This window comes from Mercenaria mercenaria, chromosome 15 (genome assembly GCF_021730395.1).
Source record: "Mercenaria mercenaria strain notata chromosome 15, MADL_Memer_1, whole genome shotgun sequence".
NCBI lineage: Eukaryota > Metazoa > Mollusca > Bivalvia > Venerida > Veneridae > Mercenaria > Mercenaria mercenaria.
Window position 1 is genome coordinate 18,331,182 of NC_069375.1, and position 14,261 is coordinate 18,345,442.

The following is a 14,261-nucleotide window of genomic DNA, read 5'->3' on the forward strand; positions in this document are numbered from 1 at the left end:
GCAGATAAAAGGGCAAGATACGTAACCCGAAATATCGACTTAATAACTCGAAATTTCGACTCGTCATTTCGAGATATTAACACAAAATTTCGACTCAGTAACTCGAAATTTTGATTTAGTAACTCAACATTTCGAGTTAATAAATAACATACACCTGTCACTAATGCTCTTCCGTAGAAAAAGGTCAATTCGAACGTGTGTGTTTTATGTGTTTATACTCTCTATGCAAGGATAAGTCATTTGGGTAGTATTTAATAGAAAACGCGAATTCTGTGGCCAATTGTTCGCGAAATCCCTGTAAATTTTTTAGTTCTTCTTAACAAAAGTGAACTGTTGCTTCTTTTAACGCACAATTTAAGCTTGTGACACAGGACACCATTCAAGAATTTTCTGAAACGCATATCCATCAAAGGAGACAAAAGCTAGAACAATAAACTGGCAAATATGAAACTGAAAAAGTTTATATTTAATGATTTATTGGTCAATGCAATTACATTGACTTTACAGCTTTAATTGTGTATCAGAAATGTCATAGTGTCTTTGTAGAGCCGTCAACCGTCAACAGACTATCTGGATACATCTGTTAAGCTTTTGTATCTTTGGATGTTCTTTATTGATATCTGTTGCAGTTCATATAACTTTTTGAAATCCGTCAGTTAAAGATAGCAAAATTAAGTATGTGAAATCAAAAGCACTTTAAATTTGTTTCAGGTAACAATCAATAGATTGTTAAAAATTACTTACATCGTATGAGAAAGGTGAATACTGTGGTAGGTAACAATATCAAGTGTAAGTGATATTTATGAGGAGGAACATTTCCATTATAATTAAACACGACAAACAATTGATAATCATCATTTCCATATCATTAATCGTATACAATTAGATTTAAGGACGACAGTGTTCACCTTTCCCTTGAACTTTCAAAACTTACACACACTGCCTATTATACATTTGTTCATGACTGACTTGTACAAGTCAAGAGATAAGATAATTCGTTTACTGCATTCATTTAACGTCTAGGTCAGCTTAAAGAAATCATGGCGGATATAGGATATCTCGTCTTGTTATTTTACTTAATTGGTGGATTCGTTGCAGGTATATATGGCTTATATTAATAAAGTGAGAATTCATGTACTACTGTCCGAGTGTAATAACTAAAAAGAAAGGTAAATATCGGTGTATTGTTACTTTAAGTTACATTCGGCTTTAAATTTTACAGTAACAACAGATAAAAGCAGTTGTCGTAATAAATGTTATGTAGCAGGTTAGGAAAGTAATACTTTCAATACTGTGTATGAACTCATACAGTTTGATCTGTAAAGAGAACTCATAAAAAACTACGGATTCAATAAAACCTTTGCCAAATATTGGAGAAACCAATAACACTGAAAATAGGATTTAACTAGAAATTAATACACTTTACGTTCGTAACAAATAATGTGGCAGCCACATTAAAAAAAGGGCAGAATGGCCCTTTTAAATTGAAAAAGATGTATTCAGTATGTCATTCTTTTATGCTTTATTCACATTCTGTAATAAATAGGGAATTAAATATATCTCATTGTTGAAAATTCAACTCGTGACGACAGCACATCCTGAACATAACGTCAGTTATCACTGCCTTTAATTCTATTAAGTGTATAGCAACTGTAGCAATGGATGGATTCGAAATGATGACTCATGCTACCTATTTGTTGACTTGCACAGGAAGACTTGGCTTCAGGCAAAGGTAGGTACGGCTTCCGGTTTAGGTAAGTGTAGCCTTGGGTACAGGTAGGTGTAGCTTCAATCAGAGATATGTGTGGCTTTACTCTCAGGAATGTGTTGCCTCAGGAATGTGTTGCTTCAGGCACAGGAGAATTTCATAGCGCTGCTGCAGAAAAACAGCTCCTTCTATCATATTCAGTTAAATATAACATTGAAGAAATAGAACTGACCGAATGTATGTTTTATTAATTTTTAATCCAATGTGTACTATGTTAAAAAGTACTGTATTAAAATATGCTATGAATATTACAAAGACGTTAAGCATATATTGACCGAAATGTTATCGTCAGTTTAATGTATATACTAGTAACTTCTATTCCCATCAAAGTATTTGTTATATTTTGTTCGCTACGTCGTGATAGCTTCGTACTATCAGATGTTCGATAACCCAAAAAATACGTATCCGCCTTAATCGAAAAGTTATTTTCCACCAGTTGTATTACCTATGATATATGTAAACAAAGCATAAACAACAAATATTGTAACTTTGAACAAAGAATTTTATTTTACAACAGAGTGATTGTGAAGCACGAAATTCCCACCTTGTTGTAATTGAAAGTAAAGCAGAGAACGACTTTGTGAAGAATCAACTGGCAAAATTACATCCAGGTAAATAAAGACACTTCCATAGGGATTATGTTTGAAAATACTATGTTATTAATCAAGCGATTTCATATTGGCCTTGATATTTGTCAAAGGGTTGTCGTATTGGCCCAAGACAGCCCGAGGACAAATAACTATGCCAATATGAAATCACTTGATTAATGACAATTTTATTATTCAACTTTTGATGTTACCGGTAACACCATAAAATAGAGAAAAGTGGAAACTTCACAGGTCGCTCAACACGACAGAAAAGAAAATGTTGCAGGCTCGATTTGATTGAGCCTGTTCATGGACGGTAGTGGAAATGCATGCTACCGTCCACGCCCTAATTCTTTGAGTTACCTTTTGGCAGTTATGCACGGTCAGATAAAAAATATGTTTAGGCTTATTTTCGAAAGCATAATCATTTTAGCCAGTAAAATAGAATGGGTTGTGTGAATAATTTTGGGAGATATTATGATTCCTCGACATTATCAACAGGCACTGGAACTTACCTTATTATTTTTTCTCGACTAAGCATCTTATCATCTGATTATTTCAAGTGTGATAGAAAGTGTTTCAAATGTCATTTCTTTGTAGGCTGCAGGCAACGAGACACAAAATTGTACATATATGTGTTGATCTAGATAGCAAAACCAACCAAATACATACTATACATCCCCATGCCTCGTTTTATTCTTATCCGAAATTGTTTGCAGTTTGCAAATGACACTCCTGTTCGAAACAAATTTATTAATCTCTTTTCCAGCATGTGAATCGCTATTATCTTTGCACAAATAATCCCCACTGTCAAACTGTCTATTTAAGATAAATCCCACCCAAAAAGACATTTAGAACGTCAATATCATAAACGTCCAAATGCAATTATGTTTAAGTCTATAATGAATATCGATTCGAAACAATGTGATAAATACCGACACTTCTGTGTATTTATTAAAGAAATTATCAAGAAATTTGTCAACCCGTAGTTGAAATTGAAATTATTTGATTGTAAATTGCAAATATTGTGTTCATTATTTGTTCCTTTCAAGCTTTGTATGTGATGAAATGTATGTAAAATGTTAGTATTATGTATAACGTCTCTCCCTTACATATTATATGTAAGATGATTTGTTAACCTCTTGTATGTCTAATGTATATATGTGTTTGCCTCATGTATTATTAATGTATATAACGTTATAGCTCATATTGTCATGCATGTCATGAATTGAGTATTAAATAAATTGTAAACTGTAAACTGTAAACAAATTAATATGAGCTTCGCCTATTTTCTCAATATTTTCCTAGAAAATTGTCAGAATTTCTGACAGGGACACTTTTTTTGTACACAATACCGAATAGGCCGAAAGTATCGTTGTAATCTACGAAGACGTTCATCGACATGGTACGTCCGCTCAGTCATACATAGTTACATGTTAGATGATTTTGTTGTCAGCAATGTGAAAATTATTGCAATGTATAACATTAATGTAAAACAAAATGGTGTCATTTAAAAATCTAACGGAAGTAACTTCTCCGTATTGACATTCTCTTTTGAACAAATCAAATTACTTGAATATCGTACTGGCCCTGTTTTCTCGCATTGGTCCTGCTTTTCTCATATTGATCAAATGTGTAATATTGTAAAGTTGAATAATAAATAAGCGTAAGAGATCGGGGACAAAGAGTTCACGTAGTATATTGTAACACTGAGAGAAAGATCTATCAATTATCAATTCGGTATGTATCCTCTGAAATATTGAATGTTTTATAATATGATGTAATCTATCTATGAAATAATGAATGTTTTATAATATGATGTAATATAATGTAACTGGATTTCAGGAGTAAATCAGAGAGCTCTGTTTCGTTGTAACATTAATGTTGTAATGTATAATATAGTATAGAATAAGCGTATGAATATAAAAGAAAAACAAACATTATAAAACAATTACGTATGCGGCCAGGAAATCTCATTCAAACATATTAATTACAACTGCACGGCACTGTTTTTACAAATTTTAAGAACCTTTTATATTCAGATAACCTTTAATATTCAAGATAAGCAAATTTGATCATATTCAATTTAGTGTCAGGCTATTAATGCCGAACGACAATTTCAACATATTTTTGTTTGTCCGTAGTATTTCATACGGTTTGTTTCCAAGGCAAAATAATTCCACAAACAAAGACGTAATTTCAGAAATATTAATATCATATTAAAAGCTTGTCTTAATCAAGAATGTATTTATTTCAGTAAAATTATATAAACACGGTATTTTTGTTATTTTTGTTCGTATGTTGCTGTGCTGAAAAAATATAATACGCCACGTTTGAATGTTTTAAACACGACCCTCTGTGCCGACATTGTTCACAAGATGCTTTATGGAAATGTTAGGTGAAAGCGTGTCTTTTGTGTCAAACAGAATTAAACAGCAGCTATTAATCTATAAACTCCGTGCTTACATAAGAGCTTCCTTTTAGCCGAATGGTAAAGCTTTAGTTCGTTTTATCCAGGTACTGAGGATCAATTTTGGACTGCCGGAAATGATCTTGTCACCGAAAATAATTGGGTATGGGGAAACACATCCGACATGCAAGTATTGAGATATCGTCTCTTATTTTTACAGCATGAATTCATTTCAATATACATAAATGTAAACATACGTTTACTATACTAATTACAAAGTTATAATACACTGAATCGCTTTAAAACGCAACATATACATATATCTAAATAACTGGTTTGATTAAGAACATTGGATTATATGTGACTCATATATGACAAAAAAGGCTGTTCTCATAATTGTGTATACTCTACAAGAATAAAAGTCTCAAAGTAACACGTCCAAATTCGCTGAAGTAAGGATCTTTGACTGATCAGCAATTAGTTATCAACAACGTGACTGTAATATACTGTCTGAACAAAGCAGCTTATACCCATGCTTATTATCACTAAGTTTCAGGGGTTAAGAGATCTGTTCTGTTGTTAGCTTGAATAACGAATTAACAGAATTATGTAGAAGATGTATTCAGATCAATCCTTTAGAACCTGGCCTGTAAACACTTAACGTCTATACCATTTTCGCAACGTTTCCGATAAGGAATAAGTTATTACACTAAGTTCAAAATAAGTAAACTGTCTGTAACATTGACACCTGATTTACCTTTAAACGTTAGTACAAGGTCACACATTCAATGTCTCGCATTCAAGTTATCATAAAACTTTAAGCACAGTAACTGGTTTACTTCAAGTATTCAGTATACATTTCTGGAAAAAAACGTCGTGTTGCGTGTATAAAGCAATAAAAGAGTATAGGTGTGTGACTTTATATAAATAATTTATATATAATTTATATATTAATGACACTTGCTGCAGTTTCTTGTAGAAGAGATGGGGCAAAAGTTTCCCAATAACAGAATTTGTTTAAACTTGTATATGAACACAGATTCATGTCAGAAACAGAAAATGCAAAAACAATCATAGGTCACCGTGCTTATTTAGGAGTTATCTGCCCTTAAAACAGGATTTTTCTTCAAATTTGCATTTTCAAGGGCAAATAACTCCTGGACAAGCATTGTGATCTTCGATTTGATTTCATAATTCTCCGTCTAACGTGGCACTGTGTTCATATACAAAGTCTATTATTGGGATTTTTTACCCAAAACTGCAGCAACCTTCCTGAAAGCATGCAATAAAAATGCGGTACAAAGCAGGGGTTATTCCAGATAACTGATGGAATAAATTCATTTTTTATGTAAACGACACGTAGTGTAAACTTTTCTAACAGGACAATCAAGTTTCATTATGCCTTTATACATGTAAAACCTAGCTTTCTTGTCCTGAACTGTATTGTTTTTCTGTGAAATAATTAGAATTTTAGTGCATGCCTTTTAAAAAAAATCATTTAGATGAAGAGAAGTGAGAGACATATGTTTAATTATGCACTATGTTATACAACGCATATGTTAGATTCGAGGTGAGCTTCTGGCATCCTGGGGAGCCGAATCAGAGTGCAGGAGAGGAGGACTGTCTGACATTTTATACAAGATATCGTTTTGACTGGAATGATGAACATTGCAATAAACCAATGCCTTATATCTGTGAAGTAGAGTAAGTACATGTATATTAAATGGGTTAAGCATAGCACATTTCGTAAACAGTCCATAAACAGAACGGTTTGGCTTGAATATTTTGTTTTGCGTAAAAGCACAAAAATGCTTTTAGATATTAATTATTCTATACATGTAATTATTTTAACTTTTAACATAATTTTACACTTTATCATTTGATAACGTTAACAATATATCATTTCAAGAAGTTGTTGCGATAGACAAATCATTTTCTTTGCTACTTTTTGTGACCAAGAAGTTAAGGTCATTGACTTTGAATCACTTGGTACACCGTTTTGTGTTCAGTCCCTGTTTGGTAAGCAGAATTCTGTCATGGGGTTACGAAAGATGAGTGACTCTCCCCCATGTGCCAACACGAGCTTGTTTATAAATATTATAAATATAATAAATGTCTATCTTTGTCCATTATAGTAAAGAATTGATAATACCTGACACTTCGGACCATATGTTGCTTACGTACTGTGTAGCCAGACAATTAATGTGAATTGGACCTTACTCAGCTATCCCCCTCTTTCCTTACTGTATTTTATTTTTAGGGGGGGGGGGGGGGGGGGGAGGGGGGGTCACAGCCAAGCCCTAACTTTACATATGAAGCACAATTTCGTGTTTTATTTCTTAAACGATTATTCATATCGCAGCTTTGGAGGGAAGACAATACATTAGTTAAAAAATAATTCATAGCATAAGAGTGCTTTTAACACTACTTATGCACGATGGGCGGTTATACGTCGGGCGTAATAATTTCACGAGGATGCAGCCCGACTGAAATTATTTGTACGACGTATTACCGTTCGAGTGCATAAATAGCTTTAAAACACGGTTTTGTTATAAATTATTTCGATTCTTATATGCCCTTATCTTAAACAGTATGTAAAATATAAAAGCGCTCTTTCTTGGTCGCAACAAAAACTTTAACGTCACCGCACGGTAATGTGACGTCATTCTAACGTATGTGTGTGTGTTTGGGTTTAACGTCTTTTTTAACATAATATAAACGACGGTGTCTACTTGTAGCAGTGAGCACAATGCCCAACTTTATAGTGCTGCCTCACTGGAATATCACGCCGTAGATACGGGGCATGATACCCCACCCAGTCTCATTATGCTGACACCGGGCTGACCAGTCCTAGTACTATCCTCTTAATGCTGAGCGCCAAGCGAGGAAGGTACTAGTACCATTTTTACGTCTTTGATATGACGCGGCCAGGGATCATACCCACGACAATCTAGCGTTAGAGTGGTTTAACAGAGACAAGCATATTAGAATTCATAATATATTAATACTCAACCCTTATCATGCTAAAGTTCTATAATGAACTTGTCCGTCTTTCAGTTTGGACAGTACCATTAACTGTTAAAAGGGGTGTTTACCAAATATATACGAACAGTGCAGACCATGCTTAGCCTACACGGATGTGCAATCTGATCTTAGTCTGCACTGATCGCAATGGCAGAATCACTTGCCGCCAGCAGGGTAAGGGTGAAAAACTTGAATATAAAGCTTGCTGAAAGAAAAATCATATCACTTTTAACATTATGTTTCTCCTGAAGGTACTGCTGATACTGAAAATTTCGCCTGATGCGGATAGCATAAATATTTCGTTTCTAAAAGTTAGTTTTATATGTGTCGTTCTTATACAGTCGTGTTTCGTTGTCTTCTTCCAGGGATTACATTGACTCTGGTTCAATAATTGGATGAATGTCGAATCTTGGAATATGCTGTCTTCAATTTCGAAAATTAAACAGCTTAAAATTTTTGTAGTTTAGTTTTATTTTTACTGTAATAAACCTGTTTTAGCTTTATCTCAGATCTACTTAGCTTTATATCTGCTATTTTGCACGGCATGTCTTTGAAATAGTTAAACATAGGATTATGTTCTTTTTTGTCACCATAATGTTTGTTGCAATTACTGATTTTATTATACCAAAATGAATCTGAATAGGGCCTATATAATACACGTATGACCTATAACGTTATATGTATAAAGTTATATGGCAATAAAAATAAAATCTGCTTTTGAAATATGTTGGGGAGGTTGTTTACATGGAACTGGCATACCTGATGTCATACAAATTGCTTCATGTTATTTAGTCGACTAAGTTTTTTATGTGTATTATCAGTATACATTATAAGGGAGCATTTATCAGGCAGGACAGCAGCACTTTGATTATAAGACAAATATGCAAATAAATCCTTTTTTAATATAATTGTTAGCCTTGGTTCCAGTCTGTCTATTTTTCATGTGTGTCTGTTCGGCAGATTGACTATCAGCAACTAAACGACTAGTAACAGCGAATTGCTCATACATAAGAAATAGCGCGTATGCCATGAAAAAGCTTAACATACCAACTTGGATCCCGGGCTATTGTAATAATGACTTAATAAAACACAGCAGTATGTTACCTATTTCATCTTCATTTGCAAATAACCTACATCCATGCATAATCGTATATGTTGAGTGGAGAATCTTTGCCGCAAACAGCCTCTACGCAATCGAGCAAATAACGTGACCATGGCAAAACCATGAGATCGAAAAATGGCGAAATGCTTGGCAAGGCTACTAAATTGTCTATATAGACACCGTACAGTATTGCAATTTTCTCTGCATTCAAAAAGACTATGGCTGTGTATTCATAGCGATATTGCATTGTGCTGTGGTTTGTTGAGAGAGTGCCAATGGCCCAGCACCTCTATCTTCAACTCTCTAGGTTTCTTTCGGGGTTACCTCACCCTTAGTTCCGAGTTAAAACCCTATTCTGGGAACACTGGAGCTATTTGTCCCATAGCTGGGAATCTGTTCATAGGCATCAGGGCGTGTCCATACACCGGTGGACCTGGTATGCCACATGTGCGCCAACTGGGAGGCACTGCAAAAGGGCTTGTCTGCAGAGAGGCTATGTACTGGCAGGGAAGACTTACACACTCGGCTCCTTTTTCACCAGAAGGCTAGCCAGCAGTGGAGGCTGAAAGGGGAAGGTGACAAGCACTCAACACACAGCACATCACACTTGACGCATCAGCAGACCAATGCCAGACTAATATCTACCCTAAATAGAACTATTCCAGAGATAAAATTACAGCTGCAAGAACTCCTGCGGGGGGAGTTGACCGGCTCGGATTTATTTTGCCACCATATTTGCTAAATACTTACGGATTTTGGGAATTAATCTCTGAATGTCTGCAAACAAGCAAAACTTCTCTTGTCAAAATGACTCATTATGCAAACTTTAACATTATAAATCTGTCAATTTCACATGTTTCTATTGTTTCATATCTCCTCTCTTAAATTATGCCATTTATTACATGTATTTCCTACAAATTTTTCTCACTCTTGAGCATCAAAAAGAGAAACTATTTTACGAGTAAATAAAAACCCTGATATTTTCAGGCCATTATATCATTCAATTTTTAAGTAAGAGCCCTTTTCTACAGGCTATAATATAACAAACAATATAAGTGATTTGCATTGTACATTCAAAAGTTATTACTTATCTTATCAAGCTTATGGCAGTCTGTGTATTGTGTAAATTACAGTCTCCTGTGTGACGTCTGCAGAAACTTTATGTAGGCACTTTCTGCAATCTTTAGATACCAAGTTTAGTATGAACAGCTATCACCCTTTTTTGGTAACCCATAGAAAATTACTAAATTCAGTTCAACCGCACAGCGTTGAGAGGATACCATACAGGAAAGACTTCAAATTTCTCTCCTGGCAAGAAAAGTCTAGAGTTGAGTAGCATAAACTTTTGAGACACTGTACAGACTCTCACTACTTTAAGATGACTACAGAAAATTCTCTCTGGTGACCTGACCTACTGCTCTGGAAATGTCAGACTGCTACGACCAAAATTGATTGAGGCATCGGTCCTAAAAGGGAAGATATAGTGACAAGATGTCTGAAGTATTCACTCAGGCCTTTCATAATCACTGACAAGAGGAGTTTTGCTGCGAAGATTGAAAAGTTGGCATTTGCAGGAATTTCTCTCTGAATGTATAAACTTTATTTAAATTATTCTGGCCTGTGCGGGAATGAAAACAACAAAGATTTAGTACAGGAAATCATCAAAATGAAGCTATGTGCCTCTGCTGTAGACAAAATAAAAGCAGGTACCAATACACAGAAATGTTAAGCTGTTAGTCGTTTAGTCTGTGCGCCTGCCTGCCAAAGAAAGTCAATTTCTTGAGGAACATACACGACCGATTGGCATCAATATATCACCTTAACAATAACATTTGGATAGTGCTGAAAAGAAACTTAAACTCTTGTGGTTCACCTGTCAATGGTACACGTTACTGATTCCGGCAAATGCAGATCCAGGAGGAATATCAGAAAATGCGCAAAGTAGCCTGAAAAGTAAAGACTGCTATCCAAGTGACAGCTGCTGCAAGATCACCTAAAATACTACACGGTTAAACCACAAAGGTCAGAATACCACTAGAGACTCTTCAACATCAAGGGAGGAAACTCTGATGACCATAGCTGTTCGCAGTGATAATTAGTAATTATTGGATTGAATAGTGACCATCCATGTAAATATGTGAGGTCATTATATTAAAGAGGGACCGAAGCGTTAGCCGACCCTCCATTTTTATCATACTGACCCCACATATTTCCATGAAGGGTCACTAAAAATCCCTATAATTGATTTGTTTTATCGAGCATTTCGTTTTAGAATAGAACGGCATGAAAATCTACTGACATTTTTATTTTTGACTGGTAGCTCTACGGATGTACACTTGAATGTTAAGAATTTGAATCACAAATAATCGTACATTCCTTGCATAATATAGGAAAGTCCTGTCTGGCCTACAAGAATGTTCGAACTTACACTGAAACAAACAAATATGCTCAATACCTTGCATTGCTTTGTTGTTGTTGTTTTGTCTCAATATTTATATCGCTATTTGGAATCGAGCCCTGAAAATTAATTTAGGCAAACATACGGAATATTCATGAGTACCAGGTCAATGATTATGGATCACAATAAACACGCTGTCATGACATTTAGGGTTTTTATTCACCATGTACGTAATGATTGAATTTTAAAATCACTAGTGTGTTTTCTACATTTAGGTTTAAATTAGCAGACCATAATAGTTTTAATATGTCAGAAGGTTTTCTTACTTTCAAATATGTATTCCTGGTATTATTTTTGTAATTTGAGCTATCACGAGCGTGATTAATACACCCGCAAGACCGCTGTGTCAGAGGAAATGATGTAGTAAAGTAGAGTATAATTTTGCACTGATATGCTAGCCTTATAGGCTATAGCGACGTTTTAGAGTCTCCGCCTTAAAGTGGCTCCATACCTTAGACCAAAAAAAGTAAAAAAATAACGTACATTAAAGAAATTTGGTCTGAATGTAGACTGAAGACTATATTTTTCGAAAATGCATATATATATTTTCTACAGTTCCTGTCTAATGTGTTATGTGTAGCGCCACCTAGCAGTTCCTGCTTTTATCACGGATTTTTTTTTTTTACTTTTTTTTGGTCTAAGGTATTGAACTACCTTAAATGTGAGAGGCCCCTGGTTCGTTTCCCGGTCAGAAATGAAGTATTTTCGGTATGTTACGTCTGTTATATTTGGCACACATCGTAAAAATATGAACGGACACCTTGGAACGTCCCAAAAGGATCAATCTCCTGGAATTCGAGGACGAATTCTGAAATGGAGGGGATAAATGTACGGTAGAGTATAAGGGTGCACTTATACTGCCTTGCTATATGAGCTAGCTTTAGAAGCGATGTGGTAGAGTGTCCGTCTTAGATGTGAGAGGTCCACGGTGCTATTCCCGGTCATGGCAGAAGTAGTTTCAGTCTGTTACAATAAGAAATTTTGTTCAAGTCCAAGGTTGCATAATTCTGCAATAACAAGTGACCCCTTCTATCAATCACATTTACACTTCATGGTAATCATATGTATGACGTTTCATTGGAATCTATGCTGTAGAAGCATTTTGAGCAACATCGTTACATGCATAAATAATGTTGTTTACACATTTAGTCATGCACAATACCTCAACAGACCTACAAATAAAATTACGTATGTCTTAATAGTATGGCGATAACATGTATAAAGATTCACTGAAATCCATTTAAAACTGTAGAACAACCACAAACTTCAATAACAATGCAGTCTCCACGAGGCCGAAGCTTTGAAATGCACCAGCTGAGTCTTAAAAGTATGCCACTCAGTCCTGAACATTCATTTTTATCTTCTGAACGTTTATGATGTATTTGCACCATAAACTCCTAAGTACAAACAATGTTTTTATACATATGTATCAGTCAAAGGATAACTAAGGGTAACCTTGGCTAAGGCTTGGAAATAACATGAAAAATGTGGCACACATCTACTCTTCATTGAGGTTTTGTGTATTGAGTTTCATTGGAAACCAGGCTGTTTATGCCACAATCTTCTATAAGATCTGCAATGTTTGGACACACTACAAAATCTATACTTCACAGTGATACTGTTATTAAAGACGGTTAAAAATATTTTTATAGATGTGCAATTAGTTTGTGCCACAACGTTTTTGCAACGAATAAAAAGGCAGATAATTTGAAAAGATAAGAATTATTTAAAATCTCAAGGAAAGCAATAAATGTAGCATAAGAAAATAGTTTATTTTCATAATGAAATATCACAGTTCAAATATAATTTAATATAATAACATATATAATATAACATTTTATTTTAAGACACCTCCGAAATTAAGATACCTAAACGTATGCAGAATTTACGAAATTTCAAAAATTTATGACAATATTGAAAATAATTTACTTTAAAAATTTTTATTATTTTTGTTTTTAATTGATTTCGTATCAAATAAAAATATCACATTTCACATGAAAATCAAAGAAACAGTACAATACGTTTCCGAATTATCACAGGTATGACATTTAGCTGTTGCAAATAACGCACTTATGACGTCGGCTTATAAGGCGCTTACTGATGAAATTGAATAATTATGTTCCATTTTTACAAATGAACACCGTCACCTTACGAACTGTTATTTGCATAACTGAGGTTCGAGGTCCTCTGTAAACAAAAGCCTAGGTTACTACCTGGAAAAAAACTTTGCAATATATAAAAGGATGGAATAACAGTTGGATATGAAACGCAATTCTATCTATACAGTTAGTGAAAATGATGACCAGAATTGCAAAATAATATCAAAATAGCGAAACACACGTGATATGAGACTAGCATAAAATGAAATTAAAAGGAAACCAAAGTGATGTTCATGTTGTTTGACACATTGGTCCTGAAAATGACTGTTAGAAAAATATTATGAAGTAAAAACTAGGTGCGTGGCCATCGAACACTTGTCCTTTATTTACGGCCAATGTACGGTCATATATTACTTGCTGACTTAACACTTGCAAGACTTAGTAACCTTTTATATTACCTGGGAGGGTAGGGGTTGGGGGTAAGAATACTACAAAACACGGTCAAGAAACACAAGATTAAAGTAACTGGAAGTATACCTGAAATATTCTTTCTTTTGAGAGGGCGGGGAATGATGGTGGAGGTAAATCCCAAATAAAATCAGATTTAATCTCTTTATGAAACATTTGCCGAGAAAAATCTCCAACGAAACCGCAGATGCAGAACTTCACATGCTGAATAACATTTCTATATTGTTTCATGACGCTATGTCAAACACTTTTTGACATACATATGACATAAACATTTAGGCCCTTGCGTGTACCGGTGCTATACACTGGGCACGTTAAAGAACCAGGCTGTCTATTCGCAACGAG

The 14,261-nt window shown here is 34.7% G+C and overlaps 1 protein-coding gene across 1 annotated transcript; it reads left to right on the forward strand.

Moving 5' to 3' along the window:
* The first annotated feature begins 946 nt into the window (after positions 1 to 946).
* LOC123560543 (perlucin-like protein) lies at positions 947 to 8,250 on the forward strand. The gene is made up of 6 exons (XM_053524675.1): positions 947 to 1,098; positions 1,641 to 1,732; positions 2,286 to 2,379; positions 4,873 to 4,951; positions 6,329 to 6,469; positions 8,155 to 8,250. Exons 1-6 carry the CDS (start codon positions 1,041 to 1,043, stop codon positions 8,186 to 8,188), a joined length of 498 nt encoding a protein of 165 aa, XP_053380650.1. The 5' UTR covers positions 947 to 1,040; the 3' UTR covers positions 8,189 to 8,250.
* The last annotated feature ends 6,011 nt before the right edge of the window (positions 8,251 to 14,261 follow it).